Source organism: Amblyraja radiata, chromosome 31, assembly GCF_010909765.2.
Source record: "Amblyraja radiata isolate CabotCenter1 chromosome 31, sAmbRad1.1.pri, whole genome shotgun sequence".
Classification (NCBI taxonomy): Eukaryota; Metazoa; Chordata; class Chondrichthyes; order Rajiformes; family Rajidae; genus Amblyraja; species Amblyraja radiata.
The window spans coordinates 15,908,563-15,930,936 of NC_045986.1; the positions used below are offsets into that span (position 1 = coordinate 15,908,563).

At 41.7% G+C, this 22,374-nt stretch overlaps 1 protein-coding gene across 1 annotated transcript in view; it reads left to right on the top strand.

Annotated features, from left to right (window-relative positions):
- cfap74 (cilia and flagella associated protein 74) overlaps positions 1–22,374 on the top strand; it is a 132,118-nt gene that overhangs the window by 22,448 nt on the left and 87,296 nt on the right. Inside the window, exons 5-10 of the mRNA XM_033047890.1 lie at positions 4,433–4,531; positions 5,051–5,155; positions 7,681–7,851; positions 15,368–15,478; positions 16,082–16,184; positions 17,974–18,134. Of these exons, the coding sequence (XP_032903781.1) occupies positions 4,433–4,531; positions 5,051–5,155; positions 7,681–7,851; positions 15,368–15,478; positions 16,082–16,184; positions 17,974–18,134 (750 nt within the window). The remainder of the gene's footprint in view (positions 1–4,432; positions 4,532–5,050; positions 5,156–7,680; positions 7,852–15,367; positions 15,479–16,081; positions 16,185–17,973; positions 18,135–22,374) is intronic.

Consider the following 22,374-nt stretch of genomic DNA (forward strand, 5'->3'; position numbering starts at 1 on the left):
TGGCTGAAGAGCCTGTTGCTGGGCGGTACTGGTCTATGTTCCATAGAGAGAAGCAATTTCTACTGGAATGTGTTCACATTCTCTTCCTCAAAATGTATTTAATAATAATAATAATAATAATAATAATAATAATAATAATAATAATAATAATAATAATAATAATAATAATAATAATAATAATAATAATATTAATAAATGAATTATTATAATTACAATTATTATAATTTTAAGTACAATAATTAATGTAAATAATTAATTTTGTCAATTTCTATAGCAATCCCATTGACAGTGTAAGATCGTCATGAATTATATTATCCAGTTCTGCTTTGCTGCATATTTATATGTGCATATACCCATGTGTTGATTAAGGTACATTTTCAAAGAGAAGCAGAAATTGATAACAGGTTCAGGTGGCATCTGTGGTAAGAGAAACAGTGTTAACATTTCAGGTCAAAGACCTGCCCTCTGAATAAATCAGAACAAGCAATATCTTGGAAGGCAGCATTATCCAGAAAGCCAAGTGGACCAGCCACATAATATACCATGGTTGCAAGAGCAGGTCAGAAGCTGGATACCCTGCCATGAGTGACTGACCTCCTGACATTCCAAGGCCATTTCTCCATTTAGAAGACATAAACAGGAGTGTGATGGAAAGCTATCCTGGATGAGTACAGCGCCAATAACTCACAAGAAGTTCAACTCTACCAACAAGAAGGCAGCAGGCACTTGGGAATCCCACCACCTACAGGTTCTCTTCTCAGTCACCATACCATTCTGACCTGGAAACGTATCACCAGTCCTTTCTCATTGCTACCTCTAGATACCGATAATCCTCTCCAGCCGCACTGAGAGAGGGCCTTCCCCAGAAGAACTGCTGCAGTTCAGAAAGGAGGTGGCACATCACCACTTTCTCAAGAGCAACAAGGGTTATCAGTGCTGGTCCAGTCAGTGAAGCCCATGGACTGAAAATAGTTTATTTTAGATAAAAGAGCACAAAGTAGATTGCAGGAGAGATTTGATGACAAAGGACAGCAGGATTCCTGGATGTTTTGGTAATTATTTAGATGTTAGGCAACACTATGAAGGTACTTGCCAGTGTTAGAATCAAGGTTGAAAAATTACCAAACAACCCAAAGTTGAGATTTTTCAACTTGTTTTTCCAGAATAAGTAAGGTTTTGTTTAACTTTGTGTGTTATCAAATGTATGAAGCACAGAGCCTTGAGGTACAGCTACGGAATCATTTTGACAGATCTCAATTTCACAGACCTCATGCCTGACAAAATCTGCTTGGGGCTATATTAGAATGTTTACATAATGGAAGCTGGTAAATCCCATCACAGCTGAAAGATTTTGATAGTTACTGAGAGTGATGATGCCTCTGGGGCTCAGCAGCTGAATATTTTAGTTTCAAATTAATAGTGAAACATTAAATTATGCAGTTTTGATAATGGTTTCCATTAGAATCATATTGTCCTTTTTATTTTTGAATAACTTTCCAGTAATAATTTTGTTATGGTAAATTGTAAAGATTGTTCTACATGTGGTACATTAAGGTATGTTAAAGCTTTTATGCCTTGTTGGCACTTTTCTTACAAATGTCTTAAATGTTCCAAGTAGAGCTGTTTTTAAATTAACTTCTTCCATTTAGTCCATTAGCTTTCTGGTTTGTCTCCTCTTTGTGGGAAATTTTATACGTAAGTGATAAGTAAGTAAATATAGTGGAGGTCAATTAAAGGCTAATTATTTTCATGGAGGGAAGTCAACCTAGAAAATAAAAATCATGCTTCACCGCGGATTTTTTCGAATAAGATGATTTTAAATGACCTAGATTGGTGGATGGCAACGTTCATCCTACCAAGAGCAAGGGAAATTAGCAGAAAATAGAAAATAGAATATAGAGCACAGGAACAAGTGCTTCAGTCCACAATGTCCATGCCAAACATGATACGAAGTGTAACTAATATGATCCATATCCCTCCTTCCTCTGCATATGCAAATGCCTATTTAAAGGCCCCTTAAATGCCCCTCTCATACCTGCTTACACTACAACTGCTGGCACCCAAACCCCCACCACTCTCTGTGTAAAATAAATCGCCTCGCACATCTCCCTTAAACTTTGACCCTCTCACCTAAAATGTATGCCCTTTAATCTTTGACATTTCCACCATGGACAGAAAGGTTCTGGCTGTCTACCCAATCTATTCCTTCCATATTTGGAGAAACTTCTCTCAGGTTTCTCGCCCCTCCCCAGGGAGAACTGACTGAAGTATATCAATTTTCTTTTCGATTAATGCTTTTGTTCATACTGTGCTAGTTGTTTATTAACTAGTGTCCTTCCTGATTCTTTCTGCTTTATAAGCATAACTTTCAGCCAAGGAGGCAAGTGTGATAAGCACTGTGCATATTTGCCAATGAACCCTCTACAGATGACACATTAAACAGCTCAAGCAGCTTCACAGATGTTTCCTCTGTTCAATAATAAACATTTGCTGGCAGGGCATAATGGCCAATATTGAGGTCCTTGTGAGCGTAAACATAATTAACCTTGGGCTTATGGTGATAGAAATGCAACTTGGAAGGAGCAGATACAGCATCAGAATGGATGACAATTATCTCCTAAACAGGGCTTGTGTGAGAAGCTGAGACAGATAGAAGAAAATATCACTCCATCAATATACAGATGTTTTCTCTTTTTACAAGACCAAAGAAAATATGTTATGAAAAACTCACGCATTAGTTTTATTAGATTCTAAGGTCTTAATATGGTTATGGTTAAATTTAACTTTTTATGCAAACAAAACGAATGGAATGTCATTTTTAGGTAAATAATTGTTTTGATTTTCCTAATATGTTAGTGACAATGGCGTGTACTGTCATGAAGAGACCAAGGCCAGGAGGGTTTGTTTAGCAAGTTCCAACGCTTGGTGCTTATCTGAAATCTCTCCCTTTGCAATTTTAATGAGATTTCAAGAAAGTGGGATAATGTTTCCATTTATATTCCATTTTACATGAAAAGGTTGTTTACTAATGATTTTTAATTATTTGTTTCCTATAGGGGCAAACTTGAAAGCCTTGGTTGATTTGAAAAGCAGTCATAGTGCCTGAAAGTCTAACCATTGAGCTTCCAATAAGACCAACAACAACAGGGAAATTTAAGTGATACTAGATCAAGTGGGGTGGGGGGGAGCTGTGGTGTCACGCACACACTAACCACCCCCACACACACACTAACTACCCCCCACACACCCCACACACACTAACCAACCCCCTCGATATTATAATAATATTATTCATTGGCTCCTTTTACCCCATACCCACCCTATCCACTGATGCATAGCCCCCAACTCGCAGGCACGTCTAGAGAGGGAGTGGGGTAAAGAGTGAGGGCAGAGAGAAGAGAGGGGGCAGAGACAGAGAGAGGTGCATAGATAGAAAGAAAGGGGCAGAGACAGAGAGAAATGGACAGAGACAGAGGGGGGAGAGAGGGGGGAAGGGAGGGGGAGAGATTGGGGGAAGGGAGGGGATGGGGGGGATGGGAGGGAGGAGGGGTGGGGGGGTGGGATGGGGAGGGGCAGGTGGGGGAGGGGGTGGTGGGGAGGGGGAGGGGATCGAGGGGAGGGATTGGAGGGTAGGGAGGGTGGGGGAGGGGGCAGAGGGGGAGAGGGGAAGAGGGGAGGGGAGAGGGGGGGAGAGGGAGCGAGAGAGAGGAGGGAGAGAGCGGAGGGGGAGAGAGGAGAGGGGGGAGAGGGGGGAGGGGGTGGGTAGAGGAGAGAGAGAAGGGGAGAGAGGGGAGGGTAGTGGAAAGGGGGGACAGAGAGGGGAGGAGAGAGAGAGAGGAGGGAGAGAGAGGGGAGGAGGAGAGAGGGGAGGAGGAGAGAGAGGGGAGGGAGAGTGGAGGGGGGAGAGAGAGGAGGGGAGTGGGGCGCCAGCTCACGGGGGAGCTGGAGCTCACGGGGGGGGGGGGGCGGCAGCAGCTCACGGGAGGACATCACTCGCAGCACAGACGCAGCACGCAGAACCCACAGCACGCAGAGCCATTGTGACGTCATCAGCCAAAGCCGCTCGGTTTCTATTTTCAAAGACATTTCAGATTTGTGAACATTTTCATAAATAACTCGAGAAATAAAGCATGAATTTTTCAGATAAGACAATTTTGGACTCCACGGGATAAAGTTTGGACTTCACGGGTTCGCGCGTCGTTTTTTCGAGTAGATGTGATCACACACAAACAAATAAGTACACACACACACACACACACACACACACACACACACACACACACACACACACACACACACACACACACACACACACACACACACACACACACATCCATCCAAGATCAGAGTTTTATAGTTATAAAAGGATGATAACTGTTCGTGGCTCTGAAAGTTCTGTGTAGCAGGTCACTGGAATGTTTTCTAATTTCAGAGAAGAACTGAAAGAATGTCGCAGGAGAATGGAAACTTTAGAGACAGAGAGAGATAAAGTGGAAAAAGATATTGAAGAACAACAAACTGCTAACAATATGTAAGCCTGAGGTTTCCTAACTGTGGGAATCATTTTTTTCAACATCCTGTTCTCTCTTTCTCTCTCATATATATTTTAACTGATGAATAGGATGTTTTTATGAAAAACAGCGTATCAGCAGTGTCCTAGGAGACACAAGAATGTTGGAATCTTGAGCAAAAAGCAAAGTGCTGGAAGAACTCCAGGGTGGCATGGTGGCGGGTACAGCGGTAGAGTTGCTGCCTGTTTTTTGGTTTCCTCCAATATTCTAAAGACCTGTCAGTTGGTAGATGAATTGGTCACTGTGAATTGCCACTGGCATGTAAGGGAGGCTAGAATCTGGTGAGTGGGGGCAGTGGGGGAGCTGTTAGGAATGTGGCATTCACACAGAGCTTATGTAGGGGTTGGTGGTCAACAGAGGCTTGGTGGGCTGAAGGGCCTGTTTCCATGCTGTATCACTCTCTAACCATGACTATACCAATTCTTGCTTTCAGACATCATGAGTTTGCTGATCATTAATGTTATTGATTGTTTTCTCAGGGCTGCTTTGTTTCGCCTTCGAACACAACACCGACGGCTGTGTGAAGAACTTCGAGAGGAGGAGGATATTTATTCCAAAATTAATTTGATATTGCAAGAGAATGAGTAAGTTATTGGGTGAAAACAGAAAAATACAGATGCTGGAAATAAAATGAGACAAGATTGGAAATACAGAGTAGTCAAGCAGCATCTGTGGGAAGAGTATCTTTCAGCTGATGACCTTCCATCAGAACCTTCTGTTAATACTGTTTCTTAGTTAGGGGGGTTAGTTGAGGGGGTGGGGGGGAATAAAGGGGATTAGTGTAAATGGGTGATTGACGGCGGGTGCAAAAAACAAACTGGGAGAACTCAGTTGGTCAGGCAGGATCTGAGGGGGGAAATGGACAGTCAGCGTTGAGGGTCAAGACCTTCATCTAGACTGATGACTGGCACAGGCTATGCTGTAACAAGCTATGAACCTAGAACTCTATAACAATGCAGCATTGGGAACATCTCAGACCTGAAACGTTAACTCAGTTAACTCTGTTTTCCTTTCCACAGATGCTGCCAGACCTACTGTGTGTTTCCAGCATCTGTTTTTATTGCTTATCTTTCCTCGGCTTTTTGCCAATGATCTTAAATCTATCTCCTTTTTGCTACTGCCCATCTGACCCTGCAAAGTATTCTCCTCACATATTTCATGATTCTGCATTTACTATTTATTGTATGATAGCACAGTTATAACTATTATTATTTTAAATTAAGTTAAAATAATGTTGTTTTAACGTAATTAAATGAACTGAATTATTTTTTACATAAATATGTAGTGAATCTGATAACATATTTAGATTGTTTGCGATTTGTCCGTTGGCTTAGAGATAAATACAGCTATTAGTCCCCTGAGTCAGGTAGGATTTGTAAGCTGTATCATGACTTGTCCTACATTTCATCGAGATTTTTTTAGCTGGCAATCTGTTGATTCTGAAGTAGGTTAGTTGAAATTTAATACTGAAGCTGTGATTTTGTCAGTTCTCCTTTCTGATTTCTTGGGATATCCAATCATATTAATAACAGCATATAATCCTCCAACACTTTCACCACCTCGGACGGCCACATCTTCCCATCTCCACTCCTTTCTGCTTCCCAAGGAGGCCGTTCCCTCCGCAACTCCCTGGTCAACTCGTCCCTTCCCACCCAAACCACCCCCTCCCCAGGTACTTTCCCCTGCAACTGCAGGAGATGCAACACCTGTTCCTTTACCTCTCCCCTCGACTCCATCCAAGGACCCCAACAGTCTTTTCAGGTGAGGCAGAGGATCACTTGCACCTCCTCCAACCTCAACTACTGCATCCGCTGTTCCAGGTGTCAACTTCTGTACATTGGCGAGAACAAGCGCAGGCTCGGCGATCGTTTCGCTGAACACCTCTGCTCAGTCCGCCTTAACCTACCTTATCTCCCGGTTGCTCAGCACTTTAACTCCCCCTCCCATTCCCAATCTGACCTCTCTGTCCTGGACCTCCTCCATTGTCAGAGTGAGGCCCAGCGCAAATTGGAGGAACAGCACCTTCTATTTCACTTGGGTAGCTTACACCCCAGCGATATGAACATTGATTTCTCTAACTTCAAACAGCCCTTGCTTTCCCGCTCTCTCCATCCCCTCCCTCTTCCCAGTTCGCCTACCAGTCTTAGTGTTTCTGACTACGTTCTATCTCTGTCCCTCCCACTCCCCTGACATCAGTCTGAAGAAGGGCCTCGACCCGAAACGTCACCCATTCCTTCTCTCCAGAGATGCTGCGTATCCCGCTCAGTTACTCCAGCATTTTGTGTCTACCTTCGATTTAAACTAGCATCTGCAGTTCTTTCCTACACATATTATTTATCCATTCTGGAACATTTTCTTCTGTATTCTGAGCAAAGTATTGGAGATTTTAACAAAAATTGAAGGCACAGAATTTGGTGTGCTCTGCTATTTGGAAGCTTAAAATCTCAAAATTCTTTCTATAAACAAATCGAAGGCTCATAATCCCCTCATTTTACACTAACTGTAATGAACGGTACAAAATCCGTTGCCATTCCTGAGCTCGAAGGAATGGAATAAACATCATTGAAGGCTCTTTCTCTTCACAATGTATATACCATGTGTTTATTTACTTGCTTCAATGCCAATGAAATGTAGGTAAAGCTGTGGGATATATTAATATCAATCCTTAAGCTGAAAATAATCTTCAGACTAACAAAATTATGATTTCATCCTCTGCACTTATATTTCTACTTTAATCTGGTTATTGTTAACCATTTCAGTAGTTTGCTTCATGGTTTAAGTGATAATTGTAGCCTTTGGTCCACAAGCCTAGTTCTTTTATAATCACTAAATTAAATGATTTAATCATATTAATTTAATTAATTTTATTACCAAATCATACATTTCAAAGTTTGGTTTACTTGACCTAACATATTTCATGGTTCATGCAGCCTATTTGTTTTTGTGGCAAAGTACAAGATGGATAAATTATTATTTTATGATGGCAATGGCATGATGTTATTTAAGTGGTATACGTTGACCATGGATGACCAGCATGACATTTCCTTTTTAAAAGTTAGGAAACTTTTGTTCAGATCTGGTTTACAGAGTCTTTTTCTCCCTATTTCAGGCGTGAAGTCTTCCAAGTTGAACTTGAGCAAGCAAAATTATTGAAACTCCATGAAGAACATAAGAAAGACGAGGAGGAATATGAAATATATGAGGCAAAGCAAAGGCTGGAAACCAAAGAGGCAGCTATTTTACAAGCAGAGCAAAGGATAAAAAAAACAGCAATCAAAAAGTTGGTGAAACTTCAATCAGAAATCTACTTTAGTCTTTTGTCATTTTCTAAACAGATCGTGAATTGCTCTGGTACTTTTAAGCACCATTCTCTGCACCATTTAGTATTCATGTGAACAATCAAAATGCCTCAATAATGGCTGACAGCAAAGTAGCACTTAATGTAAAAATGTGTAGTTGTCACACTTCAGGAAGAATGTGGGAGCAATAATGAGAGTGCACAAGAGATTAATCAGGTGATTGCCTGGAAGGGAGGGCTTTACGCAAAAAGAGAGGTTAGATAGAATGTTTTTTTTTCATTGGAGCTTTGGAGGTTGATCGGTGGCCTTATGGAGGATTATAAAATGATGAGGGGTATAGATAGGATAGATAGTCAGAATCATTTTCCCAAAGCAGGGGAATCTAGAGCTGGAGGCCACAGGTGAGAGGTGAGATGTCCAAAGGAGATTGAATGGTAAGTTTTTCACATAGAGAGTGGCTGTTATATGAAATAAGCTGCCAGAGGAGGTAGTGGATGCTGATACAATTTCAACTGTAAAAAAGTATTTGGACAGGTACTTAGATATGAAAGATGGAGAGGGATATGAACCTGATGTAGGCAAATGCAATAAGTGTAAGTAAATGTCATGGTCAGTCTTGACAAGGAGGCTGAAAGGGTCATTTTCTATTTGATTTTATGATCCGTATTGTTCCATTTTCAAAATGGAACGCACATAATATATTGCACATTTACTGTTTGTCCACATCAATCAATTTCTAACCTGTGATTTTCTTCAGTGTTATCAGAAAATATTAAGCATTGGCCAAATATTGAAATGTTCCATGCACAGTATGTTCATGGTGATCTTAGGTAGACAAAAATGCTGGAGAAACTCAGCAGGTGAGGCAGCATCTCTGGAGCGAAGGAATAGGTGACGTTTTGGGTCGAGACCCTTCTTCATGATGATCTTACTCATTTTAATGGATCATTTGTATCATCATTTGTGACATTTCTTTATGCATGTCTGATGGATAAGATTCCTTTGCTGAGAATACACATTTCTATTTTTTTTTTTTACCAGGACTTGAGGGCCTGAGCAAAAGGATGAGGTTAGGCAGGCTAGAACCTTATCCTTAGAGTGCAGGAGACTGTGTGGTGATCTTATCAAAGTGTACAAAATCACGAGGGGAATTGATAAGGTGAATGCACAGAGTCTTTTTCCTAGGTTAGGGAAATCAGAAACTAGACGGCCTAGGTTTCAGGTGAAAGGAGAAAAATGGAATAGGAACTTAAAGGGCAACTTGTTCACACAGAGGGTGGTAGGTTTATGGATCGAGCTGCCAGAACAATTAGTTGAGGCAGGTACAATAAGAATATTTATGACCATTGCGCAGATACATAGATAGAAAAGGTTTTGAGGGATATGGCTTAAACGTGGGCAAATTGGACTAGCTTAGATAAAGCATCTATGATTCTTTGCCTTTATCTTGTGCCAAGCCAGTTGAAGCACTCAAACAGAAATTGTATGGATTTAGTATCAGCAGGAGACAATTGAAGAAGTAGTAACTAGTTGGGCTGAGCATCCTTTTCTTCATTCCACCACCTTTTGTTGTTTCAGTTTCATTTACAACCTGGTCATTTGGAAATGATTGAGAACAGATGGAATGACACTGCAGGTTAACATCCAACCTATAAATCTGGGAGACATATGTTTAAATCCACTTTCAACATTACACTAAAGAGAGTCTGAAGTAGGGTCTCGACCCAAAACGTCGTCTATTACTTTTCTCCAGAGATGCTGCCTGATCCGCTGAGTTACTCCAACATTTTGTGTCTACCTTCACTCTAAAGAGAAAACTGGGGAGGGGATAGTTTGGGTGAGAAAGGATGATTGAAGCACGTAGTAGTGGAAGGAGTGGCCACTACGGAAAGTGGAAAAGGGGTGGGGATGGAAGAGTGGCTGGTGGTGAATCAACGTGATCGCAGCAACAGTCACCTCCCTACAACTCCTCTCTCACATTCATTAAGGGATCCCAGCAACCCTTCCAGGGGAGACAGAGGTTCACATTCACCTCCTGTAACCTCATCTACTGCATTCAGTGCTCCCGATGTGGACTCCTTTACATCGGCAACGGCAAATATATATTCAGCAATTATTTTGCTGAACACTCCGTTTGGTTTGCCTTAGCCTAATGGATATCACATTTGTGAACCATTTTAACTCCCTTTCCCATTCCCATACCAACTATTCTGATGTGGGCCTCCTCCAATGCCAAAATGAGACCACACTCTGTTTGGAGGAACAATGCCTCATATTCCGTTTGTGTAGCTTACAGCCCAACGGTATGAACATTGAATGCTTCAATTTCACGTAATACCCCCCCCCCCCCCACCTTATTTCCCCCCCACCTTCCCTGTGCCCCACCAGGTACACACCCATTTGTTCAACTATTCCCCTTTCCCCCATCCTTTTCCACCTATATCACTCCCTCTAGCTTTCCATTTCTCTTCTCTCCTTATCTTACACCCTATGTCTCCTTTTTATCTCTAGCTTTTGTTCACCCATTTGCCAATCAAAACCACCCCTCATCTGTATCCACCATCACTTGCCAGGCTTTGTCCACCCCCCACCTCTCTTCCAGCTTTCTCCCCTGCACAATAATCAGTCTGAAGAAGGGTCTTGACCCAAAACGTCACCTACCCATGTCCTATAGAGATGCATGACCTGCTGAGTTACTCCAGCACTCTAGCGTTTTTTTAGGTAAACAAGCATTTGCAGTTCCATGTGTCTATAGTCCCTATCAAAGTATACAGCAGTCTCAGTATACAGATCAGCTACAGAAATGAGCCGAAGAATGGCAGATGGAGTTTCATCAGAAGCAAGTCTGAGGTCTTGTATTTTGGTAGGTTGAATGGAAGGGAAAAGTATATAGTTAATGGCAAGACACTTAACAGCATTGATGTATTCGTGATCTTGGTGTCCAAGTTAATAGCTACCTGACAATGTCAACACTATCAGATAGAGTGGTAAAGAAGGCATATGGTATGGTTGCCTTCTCTGGTTGGGGCATTGGGTATAAGAGTCAGAAAGTCACGTTGTAACTTTAAGGGATTTTGTTTCAGCTGCATTTGGAGTATTGTGTGCAGGTCTGCCCAATTACAGGAAGGATGTAGAGGCTTTGGAGAGAGTGCAGAAGATGTGTACCAAATAATTGCCTACATTAAAGGGCATTAGCTATAAGGCGAGGTTGGACAAACTATGTTTGTTTTCTCTGGAGCATTGGAGTTTGAGACGAGACTGATAGATGTTTAAAAAAATGAGAGGCATAGATACAATAGACAGTCAGAACCTGTTTCCCTGGGTGGAAATGTCAAATACTCACGTGCACAGGTTTAAGGCAAGAGAGACAAAGTTTAAAGATGTGGAGGTCAAGTTTTTTACACAGAGGGTGGTGGGTGCCTGGAATGTGCTGTGAAGAGTGGTGTTAGAGGCAGATGAGAACATGGCACTTCAGAGGCATTTGGATAGATATATTGATCTGCAGGGAATGGAGGGATTATGGATCATGTGCATGGAGAAGCGATTTGTTTAATTTGGCATCCTGTTTGACACATACATTGTGGGCCAAAGGGCCTGTTTGTCATTCATTGAGTAGATTCAAGGCAGAGATTGAAAGGTTATCAGATTCAGGGAGAAGTCAGGAGAATGGGGTTGAGAAGGTAGATTAGATCAGCCATGATCGATTGGCTGAGCAGACTCGATGGACTGAATGGCCTAATTCAGCTCCTATGTCTTATAATCTTAAGGGAATAAAAGCATATAGACATAGTGCATGAAGGGTCACTGCAGTAAAAGATCAGCAGTTGGATTGCAGAACTGGAATGGGGGTCTGAATGTCCAGTCCTGTTTCTATTTCTTATGTTCTTATCAACCTAAGATCAGCATTAAAATATATAATACATAAACTAGAATCTGTACATATATTTATTCCAAATAGATTAATACAGCTCAGGAATTATCATCAGTTAAAATCTTCCTTCATTGAACTCAGGAGATTATAGTTTATTGAAAGCAGATGGATAGATGTGGGAGGAAATCTCCAAACACGGCAGCTACAGATTGAATCATCGCATGGTTGCAACACAGAAGGAGGGCAATTGGCACATTGTGACCATGCAAGCTCTCTACCAACCTAACTCACTGGTTCCGCCCACCCCTAGTCCCCAACTCTGTGGTTGTGCAAATCAGCATTTATGCACCCAATTAACTCTTGAAGGCCACGTTGGAACCTGCCTTCACCGCATCTCATAGTCATAGAGTCTTATAGCATGGAAACAGGCCCTTCAGCTCAACTTGTCTACACCAGCCAACATATCTCACCGACACTAGTCCTACCTGCCTGCATTAAGCCCATATCCCACTAAACCTGTCCTATCCAAATACCTGTCTAAATGTTTCTTAAACGTTGCAATAGTATCTGCCTCAACTACCTCCTCCGGCAGCTCATTTCATGCACCCACCACCCTTTGAGTTAAAGAGTTACCCTTCAGGTTCGTATTCCTATCTTCCCCCCCTCACCTTAAACCATGTCCTCTGGCACTTGATTCCCCAACTCTGGGCAAGAGACTCTGTGCATCTACCCGATCTATTCCTCTCATGATTTCTACACTACATAAAGGAAATATTTTTCTTAGGTTTTTATTTATCTCCCCCTTTATACCTGTGATCCTTCCACCAATGGGAAATTCATAGCCATTCAGTCGGCAGTGGCGCAGTGGTGGTGTTGCTGCCTTACCGCACCAGAGACCTGGGTTCGATCCTGACTATATGTGCTGTCTGCTTACAGCCCAGTGGTATGAATATTGATTTATCTGACTTCAGGTAGCCCCCGTATTCCCTCTCTCTCTATCCCTCTCCCACCCAAGTCGCACCAGCTTCTCGTTTTCACCCAACAAACAGCTAACAATGGCCTGTTTCCTTTATCATCGTTACTTTTTTGCATACCTTTTATTAGTTATTCTTTATCTCTCTACATCATCGTCTATATCTCTCCTTTCCCTTATCCCTAACCAGTCTGAAGAAGGGTCTCGACCTGAAACGCCACCCATTTCTTCTCTCCAGAGATGCTGCCTGTCCCGCTGAGTTACTCCGGCTTTTTGTGTCTATCTTCGGAGTTTCTACGTTCTCTCTGTGACCGCGTGGGTTTTCTCCAGGTGCTCCAGTTTCCACCCACACTCCCCACAAAGACGTACAGTTTTGTAGACTAATTGGTTTTGTTAAAACTGTAAATTGTCCCTAGTGTGTAGGTTAGTGTTAGTGTATGGGGATTGCTGGTCGGCGCAGACTCGGTGTGCCGAAGGGCCTGTTTCCGCACTGTGTGTCTAACGTCTGTCCAGAATTCTCTTTTTTTTTTCAATATTATCAAATCTTCTCTCAGCCTTATCCAAAGAAAGTGTTCCGAACCTCTGTGAACTATCTTTGTAATTGTACCTCCCTTATCCCCGGAACCAGTCTCACAAATCTTTTCTGGATCTTCTGTGATGACGTTTTACCCTTAATATTCCAAATACATTTTCATATTCCTTTACAGCATGGGGAACCCAGAGACTTCCTACGAGGCCATGGAGAGAACATGCAAACTTTGCTCAGGAAAAACCCCCCACAAAGTGCTGGAGTAACTCAGTGGGTCAGGCAGCATCACCTGAAGGATATGGATAGGAGTCCTGACCCGAAACATCAGCAATGCATGTCTTGCAGAGATGATGCCTGACCTGCTGAATTAGTTCAGCATTTTGTGTATTTTTTTGTAAACCAGCATCTCATTGAAACCTACAAAATAATGAAAGGCCAAGATTGAATGGATATGGTGAGGTTGTCCTTCTACACTAATCTAATTTGCCCACATTAGTACCATAGCCTTCTAAACCTTAAGTGCCTTTCAACGTAGTAATTGTATTTGATTCTACCACTCGCCTGGCAACATAACTGAACCCACTTCCTCCTCCTGCATCCAAAGAGCATTGAAAGATTATGGTTAGTGCCACCTTACTTGGTGAAGAGAGATGGAGTGTACAGTACTGATTTTTATTCTTAATTCGCCTAATTTTTCCGTGAACCGCCATTTGACTGTGTACCTATGGAACTCTTATCGATTCCCATTAACGTTGGTAGCTAATGTTTGCTCATTTGCATTCCTTCTTTTTCATTTTAATTTCTCCTCAGATACTTTTGCACTCAGCCTGCTTCTTGACGCAGTTTTCTATTTATGGGCTAAATCAGGAAATGTTTGTATTTTCAAAGTAATTTTGTTGCCTTTCCAACTGGCCTTCCAGCCAAACTCAGCAAGAAATGTTATAAATAACAATTCCTCCTGTCTGTAAGCAGATGAACCACAAAGCACCCAAGGAGGATCCTCTCTCAGAGGTCGGAAGAGTCCATCTGCTTACAAAAAATGTTACCCTCTGGGATTTAGGAATAAGCAGCAAACCTAATAACTATCCTATAAAAGTAGATGATTCTTTACAAAGAAGCACTGGCACAGTCTAATTATATATTTTTACATCAGGATTATTTACCGTCCCCTCCCTTTCCCCTCCCTTCTGTGCCCTTCTACCCATATCTCTCCCTCAGGCTTTACATTTCACTCCCTCAGGCTTTACATTTCACTCCTCTTCTTCGCTAACCTAATTTTGTATTATTACATCAGGAGTCTCCTGATACTAGTACATTTAGTAACAGTTGGAGATGATATTAATTTCTATAGTCAAAACAAAATTGATTGTCAGTAAGTAGGCCATTGGTTATGCATCTTCCTCGATTTCTGTCTCCTGATGAAAATTAGGCAAAGCAAAAATCAGATTGTCACCTTACCACCACGTGTTATTGATGCCACTGTTTTCAGCTTATTAAAATTAAAAAAAATGTAATTCCTTAATGAGTCATTGCAATATATGGAAGCACAACCAGAATTACATTTCATTGTTATTCATTCTCTTTTGTCATGTACAAAACAGGTTCTGTACAGATTCAAGAGAAAAGTGGAAAAAACCCACAAGCAACACAGAAAGCACAATACACTGAGGAAAAGACAGGGATCATGTTGGGAGATGTGTTAGATAGCTATGCTTCTAAGTAATATGTTGGTTTCAAGAGCAAAACACAAAATGCTGGAGGAACTCAGGGGGTCAGGCAACATCTGTGGGGGGAATGGCTTCCCGGGATGGTAACCTTTTCGGCAAAGGCGAGAGATGAAAAGGAGATGAAAGAGTGTCAGATAAGGAGAGAAGAAGAGGAGTGAAATGCAAAGATGGAAGGAGTGAGAAAGGAAAATTGCGTTGATAATTGCACGAAATTGTTCTCCAATGATTCCCAGGACAGTAAATAATCTTCATGGAAGGTATAGGTGACTGTATTATATTGTATTGCATTACTGTAATATACTATATAATATAATGTACTATATTATATAATATAATGTACTATATTATATTGTATCAATTATATTGCTGATATTTATTATCTTCTATCCATGAACAGGAAACCTGTGAGCGATCTTAAAGATCGAGAACTGGAGCATAAGAAGGCAGTCGAGAATGCTAAAAAGTATAACCAGAAGGCAATGCAGTTTCTGAAAGAATCTATGGCTAGGTAAAACTGCAAGGCGGACTTGATAAAACAGAATACTCTTTATATTTATAAGAATTCTATATTAAGTCATTTTGCTCTTTCCAATACTCGAAAATGGGAGATTTTAAAATGGAATGATCCCAATTATTTCTTATTATTATCTTTAGTGTTCACATTTATTGTTATTATTTCATTTTGTCTCATCATGTTCTGGTCTGAATGCTCTGAATCTTTCATTTGAATTGCAGATTTAGAGATATCCTGCAGAATTCTCTTGCATTCTGCAATGATTCTATTTCACTGGAGGCATAAATTAATTATTACCTTCTCAAACATGGAAAAATATAAATGTGTTCATTTAGCTGTTATGATATAATTCACTTAAAGCAACCCAGGCTGAAATCCATCAAAACCGCTGTGGAATCAGAAACTGGACGATTTAATAATAAGCTCTGGGATTTCATAATTGCGGAATAGTTGATTTATTATTGGGCATTTTTGTGATCATTGCTCCTGCCAGAAATGGTACAGAGCAGGTTAAACACTAAAAAGTAATAAAAGCTGTATATATAGAAGTTGATCTAAAAATTAACTGAATAAAAATCGGGGTGTTTCTTAATGTAGAGTTCGTCAAGAACAAACTGATAAAGAACTGAAGACAAGGGAAGACCTGGATAAAAGGATGCAAAGTGTATTGTCACTGAAGAAGAACATTGCGTTTGACCAAGTAAATGGGGCTTTAATTGCTATCTTTATAAAGAAATCTAATGTGCAGTATTTTTATTAATTGATACGTTAAATCATAGAGCAATCAAAAATCAAGATGATATGGTGTTGTGCCATACCTGAATTAATTAGAATAGTTTTATGCATGTTTCCAAAAGCAATGGGTTCCAATCTCATTCGACCCATCAAAGTGAACATCAGGTATTTCTCGCAGAGAATATGGGAATTATGCATGGATTGCAGTGGATACAGTTATGTAACAGAGTTCTGGAATATTTCCAATTGATCAAAGGAATTAAAAAAAAGAAATAATAACAACTGAAAACTGTAGAAGAAAGAAGATTTATATGATCAATATTGTTTTAGTTACTTTCACATTTGTTTAAATTTCTTCTGAGTATTTATCGATGAGCAAAGGTTAAGGCTGATTCGAATGCACTTACATTTTATAATTTATTCAAGATACCCAGCCTCTGCCCTGCTCTTTTAACTATGGTATTTATGTTTCTGCTCCATACTGACCCCAAGGATATTGATGGCAGGTAATTTGGCAATGGCAGTATCTGATATTTGGTGGTTACTTGCTACTAATCAGGCCATGCCTAAGTGTTGTCTGGGTCCTGTTGCATGCAGGCATGGGCTGCTTCGTTTGGCAAGAAGTGATGAGTAGAATTGAATATTGTTCAATCATCACTGAACATCCCCATTCTAACTTTAAGAAGGAAGATAGAGCATTGATGAAGCATATGAAGATGGATGGTTGATGAAGCAGATGAAGATGGCTGGGTCAAGAAAATACTCTTACAGAACTCCTGCAGTGATTCTTGGAGCAGTGAGGAGTTATATCTGACAATCACAACCATCCTCCTATAGGTGAGGTTGTTTGATCAGGAAGTCCATAGGCCAATTGTAGACTGAGGCCACAAGGCCAAGGCCCTTATTTGGCCTTATGGTGCTGAAAACTGAGCAGCAGTCTATGAATAGCATCTTGACATAGTTTTTCTTATTGACAAGATGATCTAGAGCTGAATGTATTGCAAGAAAGATGGCGTTGCTCATAGACCTATCTTTACTGTACGCAGTTGCAGGCATCAAGATTATCCAGAAAACCAGTGCATATTACCAGTGGGCCTTGACCAGTCTTTCAAAGCATTTTGCTGCACTTAATTTTAAGTCTACTGGGCAGTAGTCATTTAGATGGGTCACTTTATCTTTCTCGGGAACTGGAATGATAGAGGTTTCCTTGAAGCAGATGGGAACAGGAGACTGTTCAAAATGAGAGGTTGAGGATGTTGGGGAAGATTATAGCCGGGTCAATTGGAGCACGATTTCAGAAACCACCCTGGAACACCATCCAGGCCAGCTGATTTAGGGGTAGTAATGAAATGCATGAAACCTGGCGAATGCCCCCCAGTACCAAAATGATTGCTCTTACCAATTTCCTGTCTGAGACAGCTACCTCAAATCAGGACCTTGTATCTCATTTGTCCTATGGATAAGTTCACAAAATGGTGTTCCTATCATGGAGACACAAGGACGTGCAGATGATGGAATCTTGAGCAAATTAAAAGGCTCCTCATCTGTGGAGGGAAAGGATTGTCGCCACCCGAAACGTCATCTGTCCAATCCCTCCAAAGATGGTGCCTGACTCATTGAGTTCCTCCAGACCTTTGTTCAAGTGTTCAGATCATGTTTTGTCTTGCAGCAGAAGTACACTGAGTGCAGGTTGCAACTTTTTCTGCTTTCATAATTAGTAAGTTTCTGCATAAAATTAAATGTCTCTCACTAAGGAAAATCAACGAGCAATACAGCTGAAGATGAAAGCTCGGGCTGCCAGTGAAAGACAAAAGGAGAAAGAGAAAGAGAAAGGAATCAAGGTCTTAGAAAGTGGATTTGCCCAACAATTTCTGATCCATCAAAAGCACCAGCAAGAAGTGGACAAAAGAAAACAGTGAGTATCTGATCGTTCAACAAACACAGTTATCCCTTTGTAGACAAAAATGCTGGAGAAACTCAGCGGGTGAGGCAGCGTCTATGGAGCGAAGGAAATAGGCAACGTTTCGGGTCGACCCGAAACGTTGCCTATTTCCTTCGCTCCATAGATGCTGCCTCACCCACCGAGTTTCTCCAGCATTTTTTGTCTACCTTCGATTTTCCAGCATCTGCAGTTCCTTCTTGAACAACCGGTTATCCCATTCTTACTTTGCAATTTGGTGAGGATTTCCACTTTTCTGTTAAAAATATAAATCAGTAACTGCCAGGAATACATATAAGTATTTTGAGATTATTTAATACCTTTATGTATTCTCTAGGTTTTCAAACTGGTGGTTTCTCCAAAGTGGAAATAATAATAAGTTTAAAAAGAGTATTAAAAAGAAAATACTTAAAATTTGAGTTTGAAACATTACAACAGAGAGTGGGGGATGGAACCCAACAGAGAGAAATCTCTCTGTAGCAAGGCTCAGCAAATGGAGTATGTGCACCTCTGATATCAAAACTGGTGGTCACATCAGTATGTGAGCAGATGTGTTAGATTTTAGGAAGGATACAGAAAATAGTGCATGGAACAGCAAACAGCAAACTGGCACACTAAACTGTTGCAAATTGATGCAGTCTATTTGAAAACATCTCCATGCAATAAACAGAAATATATAAGTAAAATACTGTAGACATTGGATATCTGAAACAAATACAAAAAAGTGTTGCAAATGTTTGTTAAGCCATGCAGCATCCATAAATTGAGAAAATTAGTTAATGTTTCATTTCAAAGAACTTTTACTGTAACTCAAAGTGCAAATAGCATAACAGAAAATGCAGCAACACCTTCCAAGGAAAGCAGAGGGATTTCTCCTGCAAAATCTCAGGAGGTAGAGGACAGTTGCTTGTATATTCCATATATAAAAGCAATCATGATCATTCGTGGCAGTGCAATCTGCAGGTGTGGTTCATGCAAACAGTATCCATTCACTTCACTTTGCGAGAAATCTCGTTGATGCTTAATACAGGTGGCATACTTTGACCAATGTATAGGGCTGTGCGAACTGAAAATAAAAATCAATGATCTGGAAGGACATTCATTGCAACTATTCAAATGGCAAGAAATTCATTTTAATGTGCAGCCTGTCTTCATTGTTGGCGTATCTGTGCATGAATAGAATGGGACTGTGAGGAAGAGATTGATTGAATTGATTGATTGAATGCCTTTATTGTCATTCAGACCTTACGGTCTGAACGAAATTTTGTGCCTGCAGTCATACATACAATCATACAATAATAACAACAATAAACACAAATTAACACCACCACAGTGAGTCCTCCAAGCACCTCACTGTGGTGGAGGCAAAAATCTTAGGGCTGCAGTCTCTTCCCTCCTCTTCTCCCTCTGCGCTGAGGCGATACCCCACCGGGCGATGGTAAATCAGTCCCGCGGCTCACCGAACCCCGCAACGGGCCGGCTCAAACATCGCGGCCCGGGGTGGTCAAAGCTGCCGCCCTCCAGTCCAGCGGACGCAGCCACTGGCCCGCAGCTGAACCCCGGACCCAGGTCACCGCCGCCAGAACGCCGTCCCAGCCACCGGAGCACCGTTCCAGCCCCGAGCCGGATCGCCCTCACGTGAGTGCCGTTCCTCCCTCCAGCTGGGCCGCTCCGATGGGAGTGCCGTTCCACCCTCGGGCTGGGCCGCTCCGATGGGAGTGCCGTTCCTCCCTCGAGCTGGGCCACTCCGACGGGAGTGCCGTTCCTCCCTCGGGCTGGGCCACTCCGACGGGAGTGCCGTTCCTCCCTCGGGCTGGGCCACTCCGACAGGAGTGCCGTTCCACCCTCGGGCTGGGCCCACTCCGACGGGAGTGCCGTTCTCCCTCGGGCTGGGCCACTCCGATGGAGTGCCGTTCCTCCCTCGGGCTGGGCCCTCCGACGGGAGTGCCGGTTCCACCCTCGGGCTGGGCCACTCCGACGGGAGTGCCGTTCCTCCCTCGGGCTGGGCCACTCCGACGGGAGTGCCGTTCCTCCCTCGGGCTTGGCCACTCCGACGGGAGTGCCCAGCCCCTCACGAGAGAGTCTCGGCCCCTCGCCAGGCCGTCCTCACGGGAGCGCAGTTCCAGCCCGAGCTGGGCCGCCCTCACGGAGCGAACCCAGGGCGAGTCCGGACAGGCTGCCATCCGGAGTCCCGAGGTGTCGCCAGCTCCGCCATAGGCTCAGCGCAGACGGAGGCAGAGAGGGGGGATACGACGAAAAAGTCGTATTCCCCCCAAGGGAGAGACAGCAAACCCCGTTTCAACCCCCCACCCCCCCCCCCCCCACATAAACACAACCTAAAAACCAAAAACACAACTAGACAAAACGAAAAAAAACAACACAAAAAAGTAAAAACAAACGGACTGCAGGCGAGCCGCAGCCGTTCCCAGCGCCGCCACATCCGGTTATAGAGGGGGGATAGAGGGGGGATAAGCATTCCCCAAAGTTATTTAATTAAATGACTTTATTTGAGGCCACCTTGCAGCTTTTAGCAGCCAGACAGTGAACTACATTCCTTGTTCATCTTTGCAGCAGTTTCCTTTGCTTTAGAATGCTAAACCTAACACTAGTAAAAAAAATAGAATTTTACATGTAAGCTGAAAAAAATCTCTGTCCTTATATTGGCTTAAGGTAATTCCTATTTTATAAGTTAACTGATTACTTGTGAATTTAATTAAACCGCTATCAACTAATTTGAACTATAAACAGACTACACTACAACCCACTGTTTAATACCAGTATCATGCAATCTGTTCCAATTGTCTTTGAAATAATCCACATATGGAGACACACACTGGGTCTGACATATGAACACAGTGTTTAGCGAGCTTACAAACTCTGTGCATTTGTACTAAAAATAGTTTCTCAACTGAGAGAAATGAATATTAATAGGACGCACAAACCCAAATAATGAGCCTGGAATGCAGCTATGGTAAAACCATATCTGTTTCATGCTGTTTCACTTGGGGATAGAATGTGGAACTATACATAATTGAGGAGTAAGAGAGATTCAGTGCTACACTTCAGTAGTTTCATCCTTTATATTTTCAGCTTCATTAGTGTATGTATTTGCAACTGTTCAGGTTTGGTTTAAATCTCACCAACATTAGGACAGAGACTACCCCTGAATGGGATTATTTCATTTATTCCTGGTCTGTTCATGCGAACGTAAAAGTTTAAAAACTGAATTTCTGTTGCACTTTTAACAAGATTCCTTTTTCCTTCATAATCTAGACTTTTAAAAGTGAATTTGACAATCCGATTCAGCAGTGCCACAGATTTAGATTTCAAATCCCTCCATAGTCTTTTCCTTGCCTATCTCTGTAATCTACCCCAATCCTATAATCCTTCAGAACTGTACTATTCGGGTTCTGGTGTCTTGAGCATTCCCAAATGTAACCATTCCACCACTAACAGCCTTTAGAACCCCAGGAGTTTCTTTACTAAACCCGTCCACCTTTCCATCTCTCCCCTTTTAATACACTCCACAAAACCTCCACATTGCCTTGATTATGATGACATGCTTTCATATCTCCTTTTATGACGATGTCATATTTTATTGGGTAAAACGCCTGTGAAGTTTTCATTGATGTTTTTCGTAATTAAAAGCATTTTTTGCAACAACAGCAACGTGGTTAACATTATATGGATGGACTTTCGGACAGTATTTGATGGAGTGCCACATAACAAACTTATCAACCATGTGATGATGGTCAAGGGGCTATACTTTGTTCATCTTTGTAGAAGTTAACCCCTTGCATTAGAATGACACAAGTTATATTTGCAAATCATTTTACATGTAAACCCTTAACCTTTCCGGTCTGCTTATAACTGATAGTAGTTACCATTTTATAAATTAACTCATTACTTGTGAATTTAATTAAATCACAATTAATTAAAATTTTAATCTAATCTAGAAATAGACCACACTACAACCCATTCCTTGATACAATGTAATGTGAAGGGTACAATTATAAAAGAGGGTAAAGAGCATCCCAAATCTGTTTGTATGTGTAAACAAATGCTTGAAACTGCTAGGATAGGTTGAGAAAGTAATTTAAATGAAACATTTGGGTTTGTTTTTTACTACAGTCTGAGTACAAAAGCAAGGAGTTCTGTTTCATCTACTTCTGGTGCGTGCGTTACAGAAAGAGTGAAGCAACTTGCTGCCTTACTA